Source organism: Pipistrellus kuhlii, unplaced genomic scaffold (assembly GCF_014108245.1).
Source record: "Pipistrellus kuhlii isolate mPipKuh1 unplaced genomic scaffold, mPipKuh1.p scaffold_m20_p_1, whole genome shotgun sequence".
NCBI classification, from domain to species: Eukaryota; Metazoa; Chordata; class Mammalia; order Chiroptera; family Vespertilionidae; genus Pipistrellus; species Pipistrellus kuhlii.
Genome location: NW_023425404.1, coordinates 155,232,030 through 155,259,244, shown reverse-complemented (window position 1 = coordinate 155,259,244; position 27,215 = coordinate 155,232,030). Strand labels below are relative to the sequence as shown.

Sequence of the window (27,215 nt, the reverse complement as noted above, 5' to 3'; positions counted from 1 at the left end):
CCAACAGGTAACCAGTGCGATTTCTGGTCAGGGCACATGCCCTGGTTGAAGGTGCCAAACCAAGTAGGGGGCGTGCAGGAAGCAGCTGATGGGTTTTTCTCTCATCAATGTTTCAATCTGTCTACCCCTCTCCCTTCCTCTCTCTCTAAAATCAATAAAAACATATATTAAAAAAAAAAAAAAAAGATTAGTTCAAAACAACAAATAAAAACATTTTCTTCCATTGACTGAAACTAGATTTGGTTATGTCAACCCTGAAAAGTGCTTTTGAGCCTAGTGCACTCTCAAAGAGCAAATGAAAAATTCTGCACCTTTAAAATGCACATTAAATTTAAGTTTAGAAGTATACAGGAATTTATTGAGATTCTATAGTTACCAGATGTTAAATCCGTGACAGTGATTCATCTTCATACAACAGGAATTTGTTTAGTTTTGATAATGTTGCTACAGAAATTGTCAGCAAGAGATAAGGCAAGGCAACAGCAGTAAATAAACCTTTTTCTCAGTATCACGGGGTAACTGCCTCTGTAATGTATCCTCAACAAAATTGTTCCCCTTGTTTACAGAGCTCTACAAAATTATTTACGGAGTAACACAGTTAAGGAGAAAAGAGTATTCACATAGATAAAGAAGCTATATAGAATTCATTAAATTAAATGGAAATGCTTAAAAAATGAGAATGGAGAATTTCACTCTAAAACAAAAGTTTCCAAGCATTAAGCAAAGATGAGAATTATGAAAAAGTAAAAGTGAAGTACAATGACCCATATCCAAAGTTTGTAGCAAGTTATGATTGGCTCAGGAGATTTAAAAATTTGCCAGTTTCCTCAATGTGAAAATGAGTGATATGACTGTTGTTGATATAAAAGTAGCAGAAACATAAATAATCTTAAGGGCTAAGAGAAGTTATAGAAAAAGATGACTGTAGTAATAGCAAATCTTTTTTAATATGGACGAAGTGAACCATCTTGGGGAAAAGTGTCAGATAATACATTCTAAAAGAATAAAAACAGTTTCAGAGTTTTGAAAGATAGATTATAATTTGGGGCTAATGAAGTGAAATACTATAAGCTACAACAAAACCTGTAGTTATATAAAAGCCATAACTAGGCTATACACACACTCACACACACATATTTTTAATCATAAAACATTGATTACTGTAAACTGTGAAATGTTAATATAAATATACTGGAGGCCTGGTGCATAAAATTAGTGCAGGGGGGTGGGGGGGCGGCATCCCTCAGCCCAGTCTGTGCCCTCTCACAACCCGGGACCCCTTGGGGTTGTCAGGTCTAAACTGGCAGTCAGACATCCCCTTTGCAATCACGCTGCATGCACCAGTGACCATACTTTTCATACAGGTGAAAGGCATCTTTCTGTTGTATGGACAGCTACATTTTTTTGCCCTGGTTATAAAAAGTAGTACATAGCATGATCCTTCTGAGGTAATAGTACCATTTTCCCCATCTTATGGGTGGAAAAACTGAAGCAGAGATAAGTAATTGGCTTTGTGATACAGTTATAAGTGTCAGAATCAGAGCTGACCACAACATGTCATCACTGCAACCCTTTTTTCAGTGTTAGAGTAGCCGTGCCAGGTTTCAACGTTTAAATCTAAGAGACTGTTCCCAACATATGGGGTAGGGTCCCTAGGCCTGGCCAGCGATCAGGGCCCCCTGTGGGGCCATCAGTGGGCAGGGTGATCAGGAGCCCCCTCTGGCACACGCCAGCTGGCCCCACCCCCTGATCACCACTGCTGGTTGCCTCCCTCTGGGGGGGAGAGGGAGGGAGACAGTGTGCATCATAGTGACCGGTCGTTTCACTGTTCTGTCAATTTGCATATTAGGGTTTTATTATATAGGATATGTCATAGAGGTACTAAATTCAATGAACCATAATACACAATTTAACAAGCAAAATTTTATAGATCCCACCAATAAACCTTCCCAATCCTTAAGAGCAAACTCTCTCTAAGGAACATGAACAGGAAACATGAGACTGGAGCTCCACACAGCCTACAGAGTATTTCTGTACCTGATGCAGTGTAACACTGGAAGCATGCAAATCAATAGCAGCCAGAGAAGGAATTTGAGATTCTGAAAGGTTTTTGTTCTCTTTCCTCATTAGCCTGGAATTTCGAGCTGCACAAAAATAACCATAAGCACAATGGAAAAAAAATAGACATTTTTGTTAGTTTTTCACATTTTGTATCTGTCCCTTTGTATGTAGTACTTATTATACATATTTACATACATAAAAATGTGAAATTACTATGAGTTTTTTATATTCTGTTCATTCAACATACATGTATGAGTTTTTGATATTCTGTTCATTTCACATACATTTTAAACAATGCAAACAAAGGGCTGACAAGATAAAAGCATTGTAAACATACCTATGCCTTCCAAGGCTCTCAGTTCGGGGAGATGATTATAGTTTAATTCGGGCAAATGGACATCTGTCTTTGCGTATTCTCTTCTTTTCTTATTTGCCTGAAGGAGGCTCTTTTCACTAGTGATCTAATATCATCAGAATGATTAACACAAATGAATTAGATTCCAGATAAACTGGGCTTGCTGTAGTCATAGCCTAAAATGTATAGATACATAGCCTAAAATGTATGACTAACTACTGTAGTCATAGCCTAAAATGTATGGATTTGAAGATATGGAATAATGCAATATTTGAAAAACATAAGTAACACACACACACACACACACACACACACACACACAAAACAATTTCACCTAGTTATTTCAAACCTCTCCCTCAGTAAATGTATTAAATTGCTACCAAGTGGATTACTGGTTGATATGAGTTTCTCTGTCTCCCTCTCCGAGACTTCAGGTAAGTCCTGGCGATTAGTAAAAGGTTAGCAGAAGGGCATCAGGCCAGCAAGGTCAGGCCTTAGGATACTTGCTGAGCTTTTCATCATATAGTTAATTCTGAGCAGTTTGTCTTGCCATGTATATCACATGTCCTAGGTTTTTTTTGTGTTTTTTTTTTGCTTTTCCAACATAATCTTGCCGCTCATTTTAAAAACATTTGTCCTTGCCCTAACCGGTTTGGCTTAGTGGATAGAGCGTTGGCCTACGGACTGAAGAGTCCGAAGTTCGATTCTGGTCAAGGGCATGTACCTTGGTTGCGGGCACATCCCCAGTAGGGGCTGTGCAGGAGGCAGCTGATCGATGTATCTTTGTCATTGATGTTTCTAACTCTCTATCCTCTCCCTCCCTCTCTGTAAAAAAAAATCAATAAAATATATTTTTTAAAAAAACACAAAAACATTTGTCCTTGTCCTGCTCCTCAGAGTTACCACATGATACTATCTCCTAGTTACACACTTTATTAAATAAAGAATTACAACTTCAATTATTTTCCAAATCTTAGTATTACTTCATAGTTGATAAAGTCTGAGAAAAAAATAAAGTGAAGACTAGTAGGAGCACTTCAACTCTGCACCTTTATGGATTTGACATTTTTCTGTTTCATTTGAGAATGACAGAAAGTCTATATTCTTTTCTACATTTTCAGAACAGGTAATATATACAGTGTGTGATTTTATTTAAAAAAAAACACCCACTTATATATAATGAAATCATTTATGTGTTTTATATACATATGTATGTATAATGAACTATACACACAAACACATATAATGGCAGTGTTAAGCCATTGAGGTTCCTTGATGTCTCAAATTTAATATTCTGTGAATTATGCCACTCTGCCTCCCACAAAGTCTTCAAAAGTCCTGAATTGAAATTTTGCTTTTCTTTCTTTTGGATGTTTCTGTTTATTCTTTTAATAGAGTAAGTACTAAGGCTCTTGGCTCAAGTCAGCTACAAAATAGAATAATTAGTTCAAAAAAATTATCTGCAAATACAAAAATAAATAAACAAATAAATGAATAAACAAGTCCAAACTACCATATTTACATATTCAAATAGTGGCAAGTAAAATGCATAAGAGATATTTATAATAATACATTTATTATTGATCTTCAACCAAGAAGTTGAAGAAAGTTTAGGCTTAGCTCTGCTTCCATTAATTTTTCAGTGGATCGTCCCCCCATTAATCTTTACCTCCTTTTTTTAATTGCCTGTTCTCAAAGAAGGTTAAACAGAAATAAGATCTAAAATTACTAGCCAGTAATGGTTATGCAATGCCTGAAAGAAAACTGATATCAATTCCAGAAAAATGGTATTGAGCCAACTATTTGGAATAGCCTAGCTGAGAAAAAGAATCTTCAAAGCAGAGTAGGAATGGAAAACACAAAATATCCACAGAGAAATCAAAAGGGAGGCTATATAAAAAGGAAAGCACAATGGGTACAGATATTGTAGCCTAAGAAAAACTTAAAAACAGGCAAATATAATGTCTAAATCATGAGAGATTTAAAAGAAAGGCTATACTTTTCAGCACTGAGGATAATGAAAGAAGTAGAGAAGGAAAATTTGTGAGAAAAATACTTTTTTGGGGAATATGTTCATACCTCCCTTTCCCTGGCAGAATTCATTTGCATTTCTTAAGCAGTTTCAATTTGCTAGACACTGTTCTAGGTGTGAGGGAGAGCAGTGAGGAGACAAAGCACAAATCCCTGCCTTGGAAGATTATATCTTAGTGAGGGAGACAGACAATATATAAATAAAAGACTGTAGAGGTTATCAAATATATATACTTGGGGGAAATTAAGCAATGTTAGAGGATAGAAAGTAATGGGAGACAAGATGAGTTATCATTTTAGGGAAGACCTCATAATAAGGTTTCATGTAAGCCAAAGAAGAGAAAAAGCAAGTTTCCTGGATTATTTGAAGAATGTTCCAAAGCAGATAGAGAAGCAAGTGCAAAAGCCTAAATGTGGAAGCATGCCTGACCATGTTGCAGGAATAACAATGAAATCAGTGTGGTTGGAATAGATTGATCAAGAATGAGAGTAGCTGTGAATGGGACAGAAGGATGGGGAATTAAAGATTCTGCATGAACTCGGGTCTTTACTCAGAAATGGAAAGCCAAGGGAAGGTTTTGAGTGGAAGAGTGATGATGACTTTAAAAAAAAAGCCATCTTGAGCATAAAAATGTTCCTCTGAAGCTTCAGAGACATATGAACCTTGTACGTGCTTCTGTTACAATCTATGCTTTAACTTGCTGATCCTCTACTAAACCAAGAGTTCCTTGAAGAGAAAGATTGACTCATTCATTTCCAGTGTTTTATACATAATAGGTAATCAATAAATATTTGTTAAATTAAGAAACAGAATACTTTTACCAAAATCCTAGTGTGGGTGAAATGAGACCATTTATCTTCTCTACTCTAAAATAACAACAAAACTGGTGACCAAGCATAGATTAAGAAAATTTACTGTTGCCTAAAGAATTAAAACAGATGTCATTTTAATAAAATCTTACATTTTAAGTTCCAGATTGGTATTACTTTCTAAAACTTATTTAAACTTTAAATCTTTCACATTTATGATTATGGCAGGCTGGGAAGATACCTGCATAATTATGCTTCCATTTTATGATTTGTCCTCAAATAAAATCTCAGTTATTCACTATTATATTGGGTCGGCAAGTAAGTAATTGCGGGTTTCACACATATATGGCTTCAGTTGAATTTTTAGGTTTGCAGACGTAGTAAAAATGTAAAACACATTTTGTTATTTGATAGTTGGCTATTCAGCTGTTAATCAGTAAAAAAAGTTTTTTGATCTGTTTTGTAGTTTTCGTTTGGCGTTCGTTGAAAAATGGAAAATCAAAAGGAACATTTTCGTCATATTTTGATTTTTTATTTCCACAAAGGGAAAAACGTATCCCAAGCTCATAAAAAGTTATGTGCTGTTTATGGTGACGAAGCCTTAAAAGAACGGCAGTGTCAAAATTGGTTTGCCAAATTTCGTTCTGGTGATTTTTCACTCAAAGATGAAAAACGCTCTGGTCGTCCAGTTGAAGTTGATGACGCCCTAATCAAAGCAATAATCAATTCGGACTGTCACAGTACAACACGTGAGATTGCAGAGAAGCTTCATGTATCACATACATGCATTGAAAATCGCTTAAAACAACTTGGCTATGTTCAAAAACTTGATACATGGGTTCCTCACGAACTGAAAGAATCACAGTTAACGCAACGCATTAGCAGCTGCGATTTGCTAAAGAAACGTAATGAAAATGATCCATTTTTAAAACGACTGATAACTGGCGATGAAAAATGGGTTGTTTACAACAATATCAAGCGGAAAAGATCGTGGAGCAGGCCAGGTGAACCAACTCAAACAACATCAAAAGCTGATATTCATCAAAAGAAGGTTTTGTTATCAGTTTGGTGGGATTACAAAGGAATTGTCTACTTTGAACTCTTACCACCCAACCGAACGATCAATTCTGATGTCTACATTGAACAACTAACGAAATTAAACAATGCAGTTGAAGAAAAGCGGCCCGAATTGACAAATCGAAAAGGTGTTGTATTCCATCATGACAATGCAAGGCCACACACATCTTTGGTCACTCGGCAAAAATTAATGGAGCTTGGTTGGGATGTTTTGCCACATCCACCAGATAGTCCTGACCTTGCACCATCTGATTACTTTTTGTTTCGATCTTTACAAAACTCCTTGAATGGTAAAAATTTCAATAATGATGATGATGTCAAATCGTACCTGATTCAGTTTTTTGCTAATAAAAACCAGAAGTTTTTTGAACGTGGGATTATGATGCTGCCTGAAAGATGGCAAAAGGTCATTGATCAAAATGGACAATACATTACAGAATAAAGTTATTTAGTTCCATGAAAAAATTGTCTTTGATTTTCTTTTAAAAATCCGCAATTACTTACTTGCCGACCCAATATTTAATATTAATAAAAGTCTAGAAATTACTTAGCTTGTTCTTCTACCACTGAAAACAGATCACTTACTGGTTTGGTCATGTTAATATTATAAATGCCTGGTGGAGTCTGTTGAGTTCCTTTAACAAATGGAATACAATACTTCTTGGTCTTCTCATCTACTCTGTAAAAACAAGAACAACAACAAAAAATAAGTTAGAACCAGCAGTAATTATTTTTAAGCACAAAACCAAATTACATAGCACAAGTGACATGCAATTTAATCAGCATTTAATGCCTGTTCTTAAATACACTATGAGCATAGATCTGATAAAACATTCTGTCCTATACTCATGCCTCCTACCCAGTCCCAAACTCCAACTGAACAAATTACCTTCCTTTAAGCAAAATTCCCCAAAGGAGCTTTCTTGTATCCCTAAACGTCTGTAGCCATGCAATGCAGAAACAGACCTTGAAAATCAATTACTTCTTTTGTTATGACAATCTCCTTCCATGTTATTAGAACAAATAGCTGTGGATTCTCTTCACCTTAAGCAATACAGTCCTACTTTCTTAGGACTTGGGTTAATTATTTGACCAGATGCTAATAACCTTCATTAGATAGGCTAGAAAGTATTTTGAAACAGCAACCTGACAAGAATAAACAGTATCCAAAAGCCTGAGAATAACACAATGGGGCAGAAATGACAATCACTTACAAATTTGCAAATATATCCTTAAACAACCTTCTGTCCTTATTTTCTTAATTCATACCTGTAACTCTGAACTCCTGGGATAGTCCCCATTCCAGAATTAATACCAGGAGCTACTGCAGAAAGATTGTGTGTAAGTGGAGGAATTGCCGTGCCTGGATTCCTTGTGTGGTCCACACTGCCATTGCTGCAATCTCTGAGGCTTGTTGAAGGCACTGTTTTGATGTGGCTAGTCCCGTTGTCATGGAGACAGCTGACATTTGAAGCTCGACTGATTTTTTCAACTTTCTCTCCATCAATTTTCGACCCTTTTATCTTTAATACTCTAGAATCCTTATTTTTAGGGTCAGCATTGGAATCCTGAGCAATAATAAAAATGTTATTAACATTAATGATCTGAGGATAAGGAAAAATCACCTCTACCTATAAAGTATTATACTTGTCCACTAGGCCAGCATTCCATAGACATCACCTTTTTGTGCCTCTGGGGTTTGTTTTTTATCTACATATGGAATTAAAATTAAACCCAAAATTCTCAGTCAGGCATTTATTTCAAATAGAAATGCAATTTACACTAGCTCTAATGTGTACAGGGTGGGGTAAAGTAGGTTTATAGTTTTTCCTATGGAAAATAATACAGTAATTTTATAATAATAATAATACAATAATAAACTGTTTCATATGCTCACACCTGTAAACTTATGTTTGCCATACCCTGTACACTTCAGATTTACATGATACATATATCTAATTTATAAATATTTCAGTGGGGAGAAATGTGGAAGAGAAATCAAGCATGCCCACTTTTGTTCCTATATATTTAGAGTCAGAAAACAAAAAATTGAAAGTTTTCTTTTGCTTCATGTAAGAAAACAGGAGTGGTTGGTGGTGGATTTGAATTACCTTACCAAGAACCAATTCTGGATAATGTACCAGGAAAAGTAACGTTCAAATAAACTCAATACCCAAATCTCAATTTTAAAATGCTCTTCTTTATATAAATTCTAACAATGATATTTTCTCTTCTTTTTTTAAATATTTTTATTGATTTCAGAGAGGAAGGAAGAGGAAGAGAGAGAAATATCAATGATGAGAGAGATCATTGACTGGCTGTCTCCTGCATGCCCCCCACTGGGGATTGAGCCTGCAACTCAGGTATGTACCCTTGACTGGAATTGAACCTGGGACCCTTCTGTCTACAGGCCGGAGCTCTCTCCACCAAGCCAAACCGGTTAGGATGATATTTTCTCTTTTATCTTTTAAAGGGGAAAAATGGTGTGCATGTGTGTGTGTGCGTCCATGTATTGGTATGTGGATACTCACATGTGTGTCTAAATATTCTTGAATGAGTATGATTTCCTGCATAGTCTGGTACACAGTAGGTACTCACTACATGATATGTTAAATTTTTTTAAACAGGCAATGTCTATAGAAAAAATACATTTTTATAAAGAAGCTAAAAATTAATTTATTCCTCATCAGAGAATATTTTAACCTTCATTTTTTTTTCACCATCCAACATAATAAATTTAAATTTAATAGACATCAAAACATGGACACTTACCTGCACCACAAGAGTGTTTCTCTCCTCACCTAAAAAGTCGTCTTTTTCCTTCTCCTTCTTTCTGTTTTGGGATTTTTTAGATAAAGAAATATTTCTGGCATCTTTCTGTATTTTTAACTGTAGTTCCTGAGAGAACCTACATAAAAATACATTTGTCAACAAAATAAAATTGTGTGAGACAGAGAAATCAAAGGGGGAAAATGGTTTTCAATATATTTTTTTAAATTGACTATTAAACAATATCATGTTATTTAAAATGAAAAAAATTATGACCTACATTAGCAGTTCTCAAAAGGCAGTTTGTATATTCCTGGGAATCACTAAGAACCTTTTAGGAGGTTCAAAAGGCAAAGCTATTCTTAAAAGGAAGATGACTTCCTGTTCATCTTGATAACATTTGCACTAGCAGTCGCTATATTCTTCATAGCCACACATTCTCAGTTAGAGAGAGAGAAAGAGAGAGAGAGAGAGAGAGAGAGAGAGAGAGAGAGAGAGAGAGAGAGAGAGAGAGAGAGTTGTATTTAAGGATGTCCTTGATAAAACAGTAAAAAAGTATTAATTTTATTAAATCTAAATCCTTGAACATATGCCTTTTTCATATTCTGTGTGACAATATGGGAATATTCAAAAAGAACTGCTGCAAACTGAAGCACAATGGTTAACTTAAGAAAAGCACTGTGTGATTGTTTTCGATACAAACTAAACTAGCCACCTATTTATTGAAACATTTTTACTTGAAAGACTGGCTATTGTTATTCAGAGAGAGTACTTAGCATATATTCTCTTTTAAAAAGTGAACGAAGGAGCCTGTCACTTCAAGGAAAACAACTGGTAATATTGGTGTTAAAAAATTCAAAATTTTATGCAAAATTGGAATTCTGTTAAGTTTGTATCTACTCCTTTGAGCTGAGCAAATTCCCAATATTTAAAGACTTTTCTGGTGAGACTTTTCTGAATGTGTTTTTTTTTAATGTGGCATAATGAAATAGGTTAACACTTTAAAGATCTGCATAATAGCAAAACAATATTTCCCAAATGACTAATGTATGTTATTACAAAAGTATACATGTGTAAAAGACCTATATTCAAAATGTGAGATTTTAATGTAACTGGGTAAAAAAAAAAGCTAATTAATGTGGTTTCAGATTCCACAACCAACATTTAAGAACCACCACTGTAAGTTTTAATGTAGCATCGAAATTTTTGGTATGGGATCAAAGAAGGCACACAATCATCTAAAAAAGCTAGTAAAATATTCTTCCATTTTCCAACAACATATTTGTATGAGGCCAGGGTTTCTTCATATATATTTCAAACAACACAACATATCACAACTACTGAAATTAGAAGAAAACATGAGAACCCATGTATCTTTTACTAAGCTAGATATTAACTAGACTTGTAAAAATATAATGCAATGTCATTACTACTCATCGCACTATATTTTTGCTTTCTCAGCTATACTGATGCCACTAGCTCAAGCAGCACAAGAGAACATGCCAACAGCTCTGGCACCCACAGGTTTGGCACACCAAGGTCTCTAGCACATCAGCAGGGTCAGCTGTCACAGGACTGGGTATGGTTTGAGTGTGGCAACAACAGGAGATGGTACCTTTGCAAATGCATCAGCACCCAAGATTATGGCATCATACAACTGGTAGCAACATAGATATCAGTGACCTGAGTGATGGATGCATGTTACCACAGGAAGACAGGAATAAAAGCCAGAAGTGACTGCTTCATGAAAACCAAGAGCCCTAAGTAAGTGAATACAGGGAACTACTCCTACAAATCCCGTCGCTGCTAAGGATGAATGGAGGTAGGGTGGTAAATATATGAGACCCTATAAAAGTAGCTGGGTAGAGAAATACTGTCTGTTGGAGAACTTATTTCAACTCTAGACCAGGGAGACCTGGAAAACATGAGCCAGTACTATACCGTTCAACAAATCCATCCATACAAAAGAAATCATGGTGCAGGAGCTCAGCACAGAAGGGTCTTTTGTCTGGATCAATATGTAAGCATTTCTGTAAAACCAAAAGAAAAACATGTAGCTCATTTAAAAAAAAAAAAATCTAACCACATTTAAATGCCTAAATATAGAAAATACTTCCTTATAGTTATGAATTTAAACATCTATGATAAATTATAAAGAATAAATCACAAATCTAGACAATGACCAAAGGTTGCTAATATCACAAAAAGAAAGACCACCAGACATTCTGATCAAGCTCTAGCTCTATGAATTTATAAGAAATACAGGACATAGAGAAACATATTAAACTATACTATATGGGAAACTCTAAGGGACAAACAACCTAGTTTCTTCAATAAATAATTAGCAAGGTTAAAGCAGACAAAACAAAAAGAGATGAAGATAAGTTTGTAAATTAAGAATCTTTAAGAAATATATAATTATCTCAGTTAGTGTGGCTCAGTGGTTGAGCGTTGAACCAGGAGGTCATGGTTCTGTTCCTGGTCACAGCACATGCCCCCATTGGGAGCTCGATCCCCAGTAGAGGGCATGCATTAACTAATTGATGATTCTCTCTCATTACTGAGGTTTCTATCCCTCTCTCCATCTCCCTTCCTCTCTGAAATTGATAAAACATTTTTTTTAAAAGATGTTAACCTCCTTTAAAAAAAAGAAGTTAACTGATTGAAATGTAGACTCTGTGAATCCTAATTTAAACTATAAAAAGAAATTATGAGAAAAATCAATGAAACATTGATTAGCTGTTTTATGATATTAAGGAATTATGGTGAAATGTTAAAGCCCTTGCAGAATGGGAAGGAAAGGACCTGGTCTGTGCTTATTATTGTGCTAGATACTTTACATGGATTTTTGTTCTGATTAATTGAAACCATTCAATGTTAGTAAAAATAAAAGGGACTCAATAAGTAGCTTTAAATGAACAAGAAAAGTTCTATATATAACTAAAGTATTTATAAGTAAAAAAATATAGTATCTGCAATTTGTTTCAAAATGCTCAAAAAAAGGTGCAGAGGGTCTATTAGGGGTGTCGAACTCAATCAGAGAAGGGGCCAAAATCTAAAATCCAGCCTAAATCGCGGGCCGAATGGTTTACTGAACAGTCATAAACTGTCATTGTGATGGAAACGCAGCGGAGTGCAGTGATGACAGCGCGGTGCGGGCCACATTGCAAGGCCTGGCGGGACGGATTTGGCCCGCAGGCCTTGTGTTTGACACATGTGGCTCTAGATAGATGATAAAGTTTGTCTAGAGCAGTGGTTCTCAACCTTTCTAATGCCGCGACTCTTTAATACAGGTCCTCATGTTGTCATGACCCCCAACTGTAAAATTACTTTCGTTGCTATTCATAACTATAATTTTGCTACTGTTAATGAATGGTAATGTAAATATCTGTGTTTTCTGATGGTCTTAGGCGACCCTGCTAGCGGGTCGCCCACAGGTTGAGAAGCACTGCTGTAGAGCCTAAGACCATCGGAAAACACAGATATTTACATTACCATTCATCAACAGTAGCAAAATTACAGTTATATGAAGTATCAACAAAAATAATTTTACGCTTGGGCGACACCACAACATGAGGAACTATATGAAAGGGTCGCTTTAGAAAGGCTGAGAACCACTGGTCTAGAGATTGTTAATTGTTGAAGCTAGATGACAAGTATACGAGGCTACATTCTATTGCTATTCTTTCTTTTCTGTCGAAAATTTCTGTAATAAAATGTTTTAAAAGTTATATGATTCTACTATAAGGGTCATAAGTTAGACAATAATTTTCTTTTTATTCCCTTTAAGTCTCTTTATTTAAGATTGATCATAAAGCAGGTTTCAATTAAAAATATTTGCATGTGTTAGATTATAGAGAAAATTAGACGTGTTATTTTAAGAATTTATTATAATTAGTTATAAGCTCACTAAACTTTCTTTTAAAATATATTATTTTTTTATTTCAGAGAGGAAGGGAGAGGGCGAGAGATAGAAACATCAATGATGAGAGAGAATCATTGATCAGCTGCCTCCTGCACGCTCCCCACTAGGGATGGAGCCCACAACCTGGGCATGTGCCCTTGACCAGAATCAAACCTGGGACCCTTCAGTCCGCAGGCTGACGCTCTATCCACTGAGCCAAACCAGCCCGGGCTCACTAACCTTTTTTAATGAATTATATAATGTGCCCTGACCAGAAAATGAAAAATAATAAAAATAAAATAACTTATTGTAGATAAATGTTATGTGATTCTGGTGTTTTAGAGATATTTATTTAATCAACACTTTAGGACAATCCTAACAAGAATGTTTTTGAGCTAATAATTCCAAAATGTCTACTTTTAAAGACAATTTGATCCATTGAGACTCTCCCTAATATCTACCTCAATCAAACACAAGGCAAAGGTGATGATGACTTGCAAATTAGCTTCAGCAAATCCAGTGGCTCAGTGGGATACACAACAGATCACCTCTCGACCTTTTGGCTCACATCAAGGGTAGAATCCATGCTTATTGGTTTAAAAATACACCGCATGTCATAAATCTATGCCATTTAATTTAATTAATTTTCCTACGACTCTGCCATTCTTTTTACTTTCTTACCCTATTTTCCTTTCCCATTTAAACAAAGCTTACACTTTAAAATGTTAAACATTAAAGACATCTCTATGAGGATGTTTTCACACTTGAAACATACTAGATAAACTAAATGATTTCTTAGGTGAAATTTTCAGGTTTTTATCTCTGTAGTCATCCCCCCCAAAATCCCAACACACACATACACATGAAATTGTTTACCTAAATGATCAACTAAACAAGAAAGAAAGAAAAAAAAAGAGAGAAAGACAACTTTCTGAAATATAAATTCCCTGTCAGAACGTGAATGAAAAAGTATGGTTACCTTTGCTAAATCTATCACAACTTCAGGGAGCTTGGGATAGCGTCTTTCAAGAGGTTCCATTTCCTTGATTTCAGGCAACCTTACTCCAGCAAAGGCAGGGTTTTTATAAAACAGCTCCTGGTGCCTTGGAATGAGATTACCTGGCGGTGGGGATAGCACACATCTCTGTCATTATACATCATGAGAGTAATGGCAGAGACAGGTGATGTGGAGTAGACAAAAGAGAGGGACATGCTTATGGAGTTGGGGCTCTCTCTCTGCAAAACCAACTGAAGACAAGTGCTCTTAATGAAAGTTCATATGCCAGGAAACATACAATGAAGACACGAAGGAGCATAGGAAAAGGAGAGGCAAAGCATTTTTATAATTTTAAAAAATACATTGTTATTTATTTCAGAGAGAAAGGGAGAGGGAGAGAAAAATTGAAACATCAATGTTGAGAATCATTGATCTGCTGCCTCCTGCATGCTCCACACTGGGGATGGAGCCCATAACCCGGCCATGTGCCCTGACCAGGAATCGAAACATGACCTCCAGGTTCATAGGTTGATCTCAATCACTGAACCACTCTGGCTGGGCTATAATTTTTTTTTAAATAATCGCCAGCACTTCATTTGTAACACCAAAAAGCATTAAAGTTCTGACTAAAACAATGAAAATGTGGTCAGAATCTAATCTAGATAAATCAATCTTATCATTTAAGAATTTAATATTTGGTCAATTGATTTTATAATTATGTTCAGGTCTGATTTTAACACTTTTATCTTTTTTATCAACTTCAGTCCATCTGAGCATAAAATATTATATATGAAACCATTATACTGTTTGTTGAATTTCTAACCTGGAAACTTAAAACTCAATAGTTAAATAGAACCCAAGTATTTTACCATTTTTTTTATTTTCCAAGCTCTATCTCCCAACAATGAAGCTGATATTTCAACAAATGTGAGAATAATGTGATAATCTAGCTTTGACACTCCATCTAAAGCACTAACAACAAAAGTCACATCTGCAACAAGATCAAGCTACCTTGGAAGTCTCTGTGTCTCTCAATTTGAAGGTGGGGATGAGGGTATAGTCATATTACATCAAATGCTTATTGATCCATAGGTAATAAGCAATCATTTGCATCCTTTCTGTGTGTGTGTGACTGACTGAATTCGAAAGTGCAAATATATATATATATATAACCTTTGCTCTTTAGGGGGAAGTGGGGCAGTAGGTGGAGTGAAAGCATGATTAAGACCATAGGTCACACAGACCAGGGCCAGGCTGACAATGAATGAATATATACATACATATATGAAAATTTCCTATTTGCTTCCTACCTTGTAAAATTAATACAAACAAACAAACAAGCATAGGAGAAAGCCTCTAGAATTGAAAATGTAGATGTATAATCTTACCTAAACACGTCATAATATGATATAGCTGATCAATATCAGAATCTCCAGGAAAGAGAGGTTCCCCCATGAGCATTTCAGTTACCAGACAACCAATGGCCCATATATCAACAGCTCTGAAAGAAAAGCAGTGTGGTGTAAAATTTGGCCACCTTATATGTTTACTGTGACTTGAATCTGCTCTGCATATTACTACTACATATTCTAGGTATTGAGAAAAGTAGTAGCAAGCTTTAAATCACCTATAAACTTAAAGTACTAATTCCTAATTTTATGTAAGTCAGATTTCCAGAAAGTTTGATCATGTGACATAGAGGGAAAAGGCTTCTAAAAAGTCGTAATAGTTATGTGTCCTTTATTATGAAGATAAGTCTTTTGGGTTTTCACTTAGAAGCTGTTCACTCTTTGTTTACACATAATTCTAACAAGTTAATCAGTCTATCCCACCATACACTGAAAACTACCAGAAGGAGGTGGTCGTTAAGGACACATACAGTAACAAGAAGGAGAACTGAAAGCTAATAGAGAAAAACAAGAAAAACTGTCTTTAAAATCAGTTATAAGAACTTAAAGAATATTCTGGCATTATTAGCATAAGGACAACTACCTTGAAATTTCTTAAGGTCATAGCTATATTATAAAATGATATAAAGGTTACAGTATGACAGTAAAAGAAGAACTTAAAGTAATCAAGAAAACATTAAATGGTGTATACTCTGAAAACGGAAATTGTAGAAAATATTTTTTAACGATTTCTATAAAAGCAGTAAAATTTACAATCCCATCTTCTTTGAAAAATTCATTTCTGGAAACAATTATATTTTAAAAACATTTCATCAAATTGTTTTTACCCTGAGCCTTGTCCATTCATCTTATTCCAATAGTTTCAGACTTATCCAATCCATGTTACCTCTCTTTATAAGTGAAATATAGTATACCTATTTCTGAACCACTATAAGAAAACAGACTACTTGCTCACCTTGATTTCCCTACCTTTAAAATATTAGTATACACACCCAAATTGTTTCACAAGAATGCTTAAAGGGGAAGCACCAAAAATTACAAATCACTTTGTAAAGTTCTCTAAATTCAAAACTTCCCTCCAGTGTTAGAGGAATCTTTTTTATATTAGAAAGATAGTAGCACCCCCTCCCCACCACCACGATGTCTTACTTGCCATACTTCACATCACCAACCAATAGCTCTGGAGCTCTGTACCATCGGGTGGCCACATAATCAGTATAAACCTCCCCAGGAGCTGCCAATGTCCGTGCAAATCCAAAATCACATAACTTGACAACACCAGACTGGGAGACTAATATATTCTCTGGCTTGATATCTCTGTGTATGATCTAAAACAAAACAAAACAAAAAAACAAAAACAAACAAACAAACAAAACAAAAAACACAGAGAATGACATATATTGGCACATCAAGGTAAATAAGTTAATTATGTTTTTAGTGCCTGCCATGTGTAGGGCACTGTTTTTGTCCCTATAATGAATAGAAATAAAAGCATATGAAATTCTTCTTGGCTTTAAAGAACCTGAAATCTAGTTGGGAAAGAAATAAAAATAAATACATTAACATTTTATGTAAATAATCAAAGATATTACATATTCCCAATCAATTGTTCTGTTACTCATTGCTCTCAAGACTAAGAGAGTAAAGCTGTAATTGAAGACTGGGCAATAAAGGAAAAATGTTATGAAAGGGATGGGCTCTAAGGTAGGTCTTTAATCTAAGAATGACCTGAATAAATGTGGAAATGAAAGGGCACTCCAAGTGAAGGTAACAAAGAGAACAAAAAAATGAAGAGAAAAAGATCAGTAGACTAGAGACATGTTGCTTCTACAGGACAGGTTATATACTAGAGAGAAAGGATGTCTCAACTGCCAGCCTGAGGGTCTGAGCTCCTGTCAAGGCCATGGGAACCCATGGAAGTGGTATGACCATTACGATGTTTAAAGATTTTGGCCATAAACAAGCTGTCAGAGAGAGGGACTAGAGGCAGGGAAAAGAGCAGTGGGACAACTACAAGGCAATAAGGGCCTAAACTAGATAGGTGCTTGGAGGAATGGAAAGGAGGAGACATAATAGTTTATAAATATTTTGAATCAAGCACCAATAGAGCTTAGGAAGTAGTCTCAGATATTTTATTTAAACCCAGGAATCTAAAAGAATGGTGGTTTTATTGCCAAAAATTAAAAAGCTTGGAAAAAGTTAATTTTGATGGAATAATTAGTAGTTTACTTTTAGCTATAGGGACCTTTATGAGGATTGCTGAGCACCCAAATGGAGGCATTATTCAGACAATTAGAAATGTAAAGAAGGTTGCCAGGCTAGTGAGGTTCAGTAGCTGAGCATCAACTCATGAACCAGGAGGTCAGGGTTCGATTCCTAGTCAGGGCACATGCCCAGGTTGTGGGCTTGATCCCCCATAGGGAGCATGCAGAAGGCAGCTGATCAGTGATTCTCTCTCATCATTGATGTTTCTCTCTCTCCCCTCTCCCTTCCTTTCTCTGAAATCAAAAAAATATGTTTTTGTTTGTTTGTTTGTTTGTTTGTTTTTAGAAAGGATTCTTTTTCTTTTTTAATATATTTTTTACTGATTTTTCAGAGAGAGGAAGAGAGAGGGATAGAGAGTTAGAAACATCGATGAGAGAGAATCATCGATCAGCTGCCTCTTGCACACCCCCCACTGGGGATGTGCCCGCAACCAAGGTACATGCCCTTGACAGAAATCGAACACGGGACCTTTCAGTCCGCAGGCCGATGCTCTATTCACTGAGCCAAACCGATCTCGGCTAAAAATATGTTTTAAAAAAACAAATATAAAGAGGGTCAACAAGATCAGTGGTTAAGATTTGTAAAGGAGAAAATATCAATACTGGGAGACAATACTAAAAATTCTATAACTAGGCAAAACAAAATATTAGACCTAATTCTCTAATACAAGTAAACTGTATTTTGAAAAAATATTATATATTAAATATTATATATTTAATATATAATATATTTAATATATATTATATTTAATATATATATTAAACTCTTTCAGGGGACCAGCATCTTAAATGGCAATATGCCATTACTGAGAAGTTTGCAGAGGCTACCAACTGCTATTACATCCATGCAAGCTCACAGGGCCACATCTACCATTAGCATCTATTATTTTTATAATCACACACAAAAAAAATGTCATTAAAAATATTTTGTAAAACTGAAAGAATAATGTGTTGAATTATTCATTTTGTACTTTGTGCCATTTTACTTGGCGGTACTCTTATTGATGCTCAAAGGATATAAAATTATTGTGATAGACTACAGGCTAAGAGCAGGGATTTAAAAACATATGTTTATTGTTGAAAATGTTACATATGTCCCCCTTTTTCCCTATTGACATCTTCTAGCCCGCCCTCAGCCCTCACCCCAGGCCTTTACCACACTGTCTGTGTCCATGGGTTATGCATACAAGTTCTTTGGTTGGTCTCTTCCCACCCACCCATCCACCCCTGCCTTCTCTCTGAGGTTTGACAATTTGTTCCATGAAGAGCAAGGATTTTTATACTTCACAACTCGGCAAAGAATCTGAACTAACATATACATGGATCCTTGGTGAGTGCATTTGTCAAAACTCAGGTTAGAATTTGTGCATTTCACTCAGTAAATGTCACCTCAAACAAAAGCAAAAAAATATTAAACTCTAGTTAATATACATAGCCTAAGTATTTAGAGTTGAAGTGTACTGATATCTGTAACTTACTTACAAATACATAAATAAAGCATTAATAAAAAGATAAATACACCATAAAGAAAATATATAAAAACATTAACAAGTTTAGAATCTAGGTGGTAGATTATATGAGTATTCATGGCACACTCTTTTTATTTTTCAGTATGGCATGGCCCCAACTTTTCATAATAAGATGGTGGGGAAAAGAATACATGTATTGTGGCACATGAAAATTGGCAATATCAAAGTAACAGTTCATTTCTCTGACTTTATTGGTCCAAACTTTAAACAAGTATCTCATTAAATGAAATGATTGCTGCTGGAGAGTCAATAATTGGCAAAATAATTATTTAAACTAAATACTTACATTGTGACTATGACAAAATCCAATTCCATTAATAATCTGAAACAAATACTTTTGAACCACCTGGTAGTCTAGTCCATTTGGAAAGAGTTCCAAGTCATCAAGAATGGTATGGTCAACAAACTCAAAGACTAGGTACCATCGTTTTTTTTTCTTACACACCTCCAACAGATTCACCAGATTTTCATGCCTCAGTTGCTGTTATAAAAAAATGCAAAATAGTTTTTACAGCATCAAATGATTAGCAATTAGTGACAATCCAAAATAGGTCTTACCATAAGAAAGACATAAATAAAATGCATGAACAGTATAAATTGTAAATGTATATTCTGGTTTTTAAATTCTAGTTAAAAGACCACATTACTCTGTTGTCCTCTCAGAGAACACAATAAAACCAATAAGAAAAAGAAATGTAGCTTTATTTCTGATGGAACTACCATGTTTCCCCGAAAATAAAACATCCTCCGAAAATAAGACCTACTTACAAGTTTCCTTCTGAGTGAAATATAAGGCATCCTGCTGAAAATAAGGTCCCCCCTAGGCTCCATTCCCTCCACTGCTTACGAAAGTGCACGTGATTCCTGTATTTTGGCAATTCATCTGTATGGCAGTAAAATCCCACCTTTAATCATTTGTAAGGGCAAGAAGGAAAAGATTGAATGTGTTTGGAGTATTTTTATTCTTGAAACTGAAAAAGCCTGGGCCACACAAGCAGTTATAAGGAAGTGGGTCAATTTAATGCTGCCGCTTGTTATGTGAGGGAGCCAAAGAGGTCTGCTAGTCTGCTAGTCTGGGATGCAGCCAGCACTCATCACGCTAAAGACATGAAGACATTTCTTCACGAAAGAAAAATAGATCAGATAACGATTCCCGCAGGAATGACGGCCTATCTCCAGACTCTTGATATTGCAATAAACAAGCCATTCAAAGACAATTTGCATATGGAAATTAAAGATTACATTGAAAATAGAATGGAGAGAAATCAGTGTGGAAACTTTGTGAAACCTAAACTGCAAGAAGTTGTGACTTGGGTGAAGAATTCATGGAAGAAAATCACAGACAGTTGCATTGCAAATGCACTGCGAGCAGACTACCTTGACAAGAAGTACTCATTTAAAGACAGTGCTATTGCTAAACATGAGAGATTTGGTCCACTGATTCTGAAAGAAATGGAGTCACAAGAAATTCACCAGGAAATTCAGGAACTGGATTGTTATGATGATGTTCCAGAAGATAATGACATGATTGTCATTGAATAAATGAGAAAATTCTTGATACTGTAGGATTCACAGTTTGTCTGGTTTGTGTTGACAACTACCGTACTACCGTACCATATACAGGTAATAAATTTCCTTTATTTTCATTTAACAATAAATGTGTACTGTATTCTTCTTCATGGAAAAATAAGACATCCCCTGAAAATAAGACCTAGCGCATCTTTGGGAGCAAAAATTAATATAAGACACTCTTATTTTCGGGGAAACAGGGTAATAGGATCTATGACCCCTACCCACAACAAATGAGGTGAAACTGCCAAATGCAATCAAGGTCAAACAGGAGTGTAGGAAGATACAAGAGATCATCTCTGGCCACAAAGCTGGCAGGGCAGAGTTTTCCAAAGTAGGTGACACACCCTGAAAAGGAAAAACAACAACAAAAAACAACCCCAAACCTTCTTAGATATAACGGGAACAAGGTTGCAGAAAATAAAACTAAATTATGCTGATTGTAATCAAGACAATTGTGACCTGAGTAGAAAAGGAAGACAGTAGTGACTAGAGAAGGTATAAGGGTGGGAGTAGAAGGGTGTGTGGGGGGGTGCGTGGGGGGGATGAGAGAGGGCCTTCTGGTTTTTTTTTTTTTTTAATATTTTTTATTGATTTTTTACAGAGAGGAAGAGAGAGGGATAGAGAGTTAGAAACATCGATGAGAGAGAATCATCGATCAGCTGCCTCTTGCACACCCCCTACTGGGGATGTGCCCGCAACCAAGGTACATGCCCTTGACCGGAATTGAACCCGGGACCCTTGAGTCCGCAGGCCTATGCTCTATCCACTGAGCCAAACCGGTTTCGGCCTTCTGGGGTTATTTTCATGTTCTCTTACTTGATTTAGATGGTGGTTACATGGTTTTGTTCAGTTATTTAAATCCATAGAGACATATTTTTATGATATGTGTACTTTTCTATATGTCGATAAAAAGTTGAAAGAAAAAAAACTTTTTTAAGTTTGTTCTTTTATGTCTGGATCTTGTTTTTAGAGAGAGAGAGGTGGGGGGAAGAAGCAACAAGCACTTTTTAAATCATGTTTATGTTCATGATATAAATCACATGTGTCAAACACAAGGCCCGCGGGCCAAATCCATCCCGCCAGGCCTTGCAATGTGGCCCGCACCGCGCTGTCATCACTGCACTCCGCTGCGTTTCCATCACAATGACAGTTTATGACTGTTCAGTAAACCATTCGGCCCGCGATTTAGGCTGGATTTTAGATTTTGGCCCCTTCTCTGATTGAGTTCGACACCCCTAATATAAATGAATGTACATATGTAATCATTTTATTTGTTTATTGCCAAAAACATATACTTTAAACCTTGTAATATATGAAACAAATATAATAACAGTAATTTTCCCCAAAATGTGTTTACTCACCTTTAGTAACTTGATTTCTCGCATAGCAATTTTTTTAACCATTTTGTCATCATCACTTTCTAAGAACTTTTTAATGGCTACAATTCTTCCGGTATCTTTATTCCTACACTTCATCACCATTCCATAGCTCCCTTCTCCAACCAATCCTAGGTTCTCATATTTATCCATTTTAATTCAAAACCAGAAGAATTTTTCTTGCTGTAAAAAACAAAATATAGTTAATAATGTTGAATGTATTAATTTTCTCCACACTTGCAGCAAAGTAATTCTTCCCAACTTGTTTTCCATATTAGAGCAGTCATTGTGTTGTTGGTTCTCCTTGCTGACTCACAATTTCTTATTGTTTCCAATTTTGTTGTTTTCAAAATATTTATATACATTTCATAATAGACAACACAAATATAACTGAAGCCATTAACTTTAAATTTAAATTACTAGATGTCATGTTGATAAAATTCAACATATTTTTAATTTGGATAAACAACTAGAACTACAAACAAAACAATTACAGCTCACTTTATTTTTTAAATATATTTTATTTATTATTTTACATAGAGAAAAGGAGATGGATAGAGAGTTAGAAACACTGATAAGAGAGAAATATTGATCAGTTGCTTCCTGCACACCCCCTACTGGGGATGTGCCCCAACCAAGGTACATGCCCTTGACTGGAATTGAACCTGGGACCCTTCCAGTTAAGGCTATAGCTCACTTAAGAAAAATATGATTCCTTTTCACACAAAGATGAAAAAGTTGCAACTAAATTTGGTTTTAGTGAAGATCATGTTTATTTTTTTGTATCAGGATTAAAAGATCAAAGATGAAAATTTTTATATTCTCTACTCAATGAGGAAGAATATTTGTTCACAAAATGGTCATTTACCAAATGAGTACTAAGAACCTTTGATAAGCTATTTTTCTTTATTTATCTTACTATAGTAATTAAGTTCCTATATTTAACTTACAAAATAACAGCAATGACATCACAGTATGTAGACAGATTTTAGAAATTAAATATTAGTAGTACCAAATACAGTATTTCAAAAATCCTTTTAATGATTACTCACTATGAGAATAATCATTTCAGTTTTGTGTTTATAATTCTTTTCTTTTTAAATACATTTTTTATTGATTTCAGAAAGGAAGAGGGAGAGATAGAAACATCAATGATGAGAGAGAATCATTGATTGGCTGCCTCCTGCACACCCCCACATTGGGGATGGAGCCTGCAACCCAGGCATTTGCCCTAACCAGGAATCAAACTGTGACCTCCTAGTTCATTGGTCCATGCTCAATCACTGAGCCACACCAGCCAGGCTATGTTTATAATTCTTTTCTACTCCCAATTACATGTCATTTTCTGGATAAAGGCAACCCTAATAAAACCTTCCTTACTTTACTAAATGATTGATGAAGGTCCAGCAATCAGTCCACTACATAGTGTGGTACAGAAAAAAACCTTTCAGTCCAAATACAGGTAGATTTTAATTCATACATTTTATTGCAAATCTCAAACTTTATTTTTAAATCTGGTGTTGAAATTAAATTCTAGAACCAAAAAAAAAATCATCTTAATCCCATTACATTTTTAAAAGTTTAAGGAGGAAAAAATACCTTTAAGTAAGCTTATATTCAAATGATGATTCATGGTTAAATTTTTTAACCTGACAATATAAAAATACTCATTCATAAAAGAAGGGGGGAAATATTACCACCCATTACATTATGGCAATCTGAAACTAATTTACCCGATTGTGAGGTGTGATGCTTTTCCTCGCTTCCTTATTGGTACGCTGATGATAAAGACAATACAAATACCCTCTCCTTAACAAACTATGATAATTCAATGAATATATTTTTAGCATTTTACATATGATAATTTATATAGGTTCTATTATATATACATGGAAAACCAGAAGATTGGCCTGGGGGTGAAGGGTGAATGAAAATAAATTCACATCAACTGCAACTCACATTATTTCATTATTTTACTACCAGCTTTGATAATATTATAAACTGTTTACACAGCAGTGTCCCAACACGAACCTCCCATACATTTGCCATTTTAACTTCCATTTAATGTCTATCCATTATTTTCAAATAAAAAAGCCTGTGTTTGAAGAAAAAAAAATATCTCAACGTTATTTTCTCTCTCCTTTTTAAATAATTTTTCCTTCCACTAAGACAGCATGCTTTTACCAAGCACTAGACTATAGGTTTGATCATGTCAAGGACAAAAAAACAGATGGAATCTATAACTTGCATCACTTAAAAATATTTTGCAGATGGTCCTCCCAATATTTGAAAAACCAAATTAAAATAACCTTCAGCAGACCTAAGATGTTGGGACGCACATAATAAGCTCACACTGTGCAAGTTGACTACTCCAAATATATTCTTGCAGCCAATTGCACATTTGGTCACAGCACATTGAACACACCCATATTTTTTTTTTTCAAGTGGCACTGCCTGCACATACCTCCAAGGTATCACAGCTTCTAAAGCCTCTTGTTTCCTGAAACAGTTACCCATAAACTATCAATATAACTTTCCATGCCGTCTACCCCCGCAGGGAAGGGTCATAAAAACGAAGCCTGCCCGACTGGCCATGTGGTATTTCTGGACATGTGCCATGTACGAGTCTATAGTTCTAACACCCAACAAGTTAGATACAAAATAATGCTAATTTATCTTGTTTAAGAGATTGAAATCTATTGTACATCCAGAGTGAGATTAACAGAAGCCTTGAAAAGTCTTATACTTACTGCTTCTTTAATATCCTTTTCACGTGGAAAAAGACCCAAAGGTTTTCAACTTGGAAACCAATTTGAGGTGAAATTCATCTCTCTCTCTCTCCCTCTCTCTCTTTTTCCCGCGGGTCTAAAAAAACGCTGACTAGCAAACTAGCAGCCTCAGGGCTGTTACGATTCCTTGTGAGGACACAGTCAGGGCCCGGGGGCAGCGGAGACCGGCCGAGCGGCCGCGGCCGGCCCCAAGCTCCGGCGCAGGAGGACCGCTGCCCGCATGCTGTCGTCGTCGTCAAGGCAACGACCTCACTCTGGCCCCCACCATAGGCACAAAGTCTTCCGGGAGCGGCACGGCTCAGGTCAGACTGCGTCCGCGGCACCGCCGACACCTGCTGAGGAGGCCGGGGCCGTGGCTGGCGGCGGGGGACGGGCCGGGCGGGCGGGAGGGCGCGGTCTCCCCGCTCGGAAGGCGCCCGGGCTCCGGGCTCGGGAACCAGCGCGGCGCTAGGCAGCCCTGGGCGAAGGCGTTGGCCACCCAGCTGCAAGGGGGCGGGCCCTCACCACCCCGGGTCCGGATTGGCTGGTCCCTGTTGTCATGAGCTCTGATTGGCTCAGCGCCAACCACCCTTCCCCTTCACCTGGGGCTCCGCCCGGGCGGGCGTGGGTGCCGGCATCTGGACGCACCTGCCATTAAGGATGGAGACACCTTGCTGCCTTCGCGGGGGACCTCCCCCCGCACAGATACGGGCAAGAGGCGACTCTGGTGTTCGTGGGGAGGGTAGATGGGGCGGCGGTGTGTAGGACTGGGAGAACATGGAAGAGGGAGATCATGCAAAGAGCTGGATAAAGTGTCTCCCCCGCCCGCAGCTTCCCAGCTGGGTCCGGGAGCGGGCCCACGGCGCCCACTCCCGGGAAGATTCGGGGTGAGAGGTGGGGCCAGGCTGGGCCCAATGGGAGATGAGGGTGCCAGCCTGGGAGGTGATGATTAATAGGGGAGGCAAGGGAAAAGTAGGGAGGTGACGACAGAACTTAGGTTAGGAGGGACCTTTGATGGGGTAGCCTGGGCACTGAAAGTGAGGGGAATGGACATATGACAGGAATGAAATAGAAGGACAAAGGGTGGGAAGGTGGGAGAACACTATTGGTGTGTGGCAGCCAAAGTGGGTGCAGTTGCGGGGGAGGAGTCTTTAAGGCACAGACCAACTCAATTCATACATAACCAGGCAAGACTGGTAGATCCGAATCTGGCACATGCTTAAGACACGCAAGAAACAGGGTTTAGGGATTTAGGCCATCCCTCTGCAGTAAGGACGCTTTCAGCACCCAGTTATTTTCACGTTAAATCTTGAAAACTAAACATTTTATAATCATATTTGATCTCTATCTTTATTCAGTTAAATGTGTTCTGGTTAATAGATATTTATACTCAGTCAATATTACAGTAATTAATTCCTTTTGTATGCTAACAAATAAACATTCTGGTTTATAAATAATCCTTTGAGAGTTTGGATAGCATGAATTAATGTTTCAGTGCTTGACCACTTTGGTCAAAAGGCTTAAAAACTAGTTCCTGAATCTGTAATATTAAGGACAAGACCTGGGGCCTAGGTATGAAAATAATGTAAGTATTTGGTCAATCCAGGATATGTCTTTTAAAATATATATTTTATTGATTATTTTACAGAGAGGGAGAGGGATAGTTAGAAACATCAATCAGCTGCTTCCTGCACATCCCTCAATGTGTCCGCAACCAAGGTACATACCCTTGACTGGAATCGAACCTGCGACCTTTCAGTCCGCAAGCCGATGCTCTATCCACTGAGCCAAACCGGTTTCAGCAGGATATAAGTCTTAATATAGCAATTAGCTCCTTCCTTTGCTGTGACCAAGTTGAAGGGAGCCATGCCCAATGTTGATACCTCAGGCTATAACAGAATCTGTGAACTTCTTTTATATGAGGGGCGGATCACCTTTTATAAAATGGCAAATCCAGGTTTGGAGGGCCTGAAACTTGAAAAGAATGCAAAAATATTTTTGCTTTTGCAACTTTACAAAAATATTCAACAACAAACATTTTATGGGCTCCTTTAAAGCAAGAGACCCTGAAGCTTTAACCCCACAGGCAATAAAAAATATAACTAAAAAAATACTGGATTTGGTGAATAGGTAACACTTGAGAAAACAAAATTTAAACAAGAATTGAGTTTAAAGCCAACTGCAAAGGAGACAGGGCATTTAGGAATTACACATCCTAGGTAAAGTCATTTACATGTTTATGGAAGAGGAGGTAGCATTATAAGGTTCAAGTTTAATTTAAAAATCACAGGGA

The 27,215-nt window shown here is 36.6% G+C and overlaps 1 protein-coding gene across 4 annotated transcripts in view; it reads right to left on the bottom strand.

The window, feature by feature from the left end:
* CDKL2 (cyclin dependent kinase like 2) overlaps positions 1–26,523 on the bottom strand; it is a 34,475-nt gene extending 7,952 nt beyond the window's left edge. The window contains exons 1-12 of one of the 4 annotated variants that reach the window (XM_036413563.2): positions 24,905–26,523; positions 22,140–22,337; positions 19,493–19,687; positions 16,563–16,741; positions 15,393–15,505; positions 13,987–14,126; positions 11,045–11,133; positions 9,107–9,242; positions 7,604–7,902; positions 6,920–7,013; positions 2,399–2,522; positions 2,038–2,144 (exon numbers count right to left, since the gene is read on the bottom strand). In XM_036413563.2, coding sequence (XP_036269456.1) covers positions 2,038–2,144; positions 2,399–2,522; positions 6,920–7,013; positions 7,604–7,902; positions 9,107–9,242; positions 11,045–11,133; positions 13,987–14,126; positions 15,393–15,505; positions 16,563–16,741; positions 19,493–19,687; positions 22,140–22,307 — 1,644 coding nt within the window. In that variant the 5' untranslated portion in view covers positions 22,308–22,337; positions 24,905–26,523. The remainder of the gene's footprint in view (positions 1–2,037; positions 2,145–2,398; positions 2,523–6,919; positions 7,014–7,603; positions 7,903–9,106; positions 9,243–11,044; positions 11,134–13,986; positions 14,127–15,392; positions 15,506–16,562; positions 16,742–19,492; positions 19,688–22,139; positions 22,338–24,904) is intronic. The other 3 variants (XM_036413589.2, XM_045571667.1, XM_036413607.2) reach the window with 3 other exon arrangements.
* Positions 26,524–27,215: the final 692 nt, after the last annotated feature.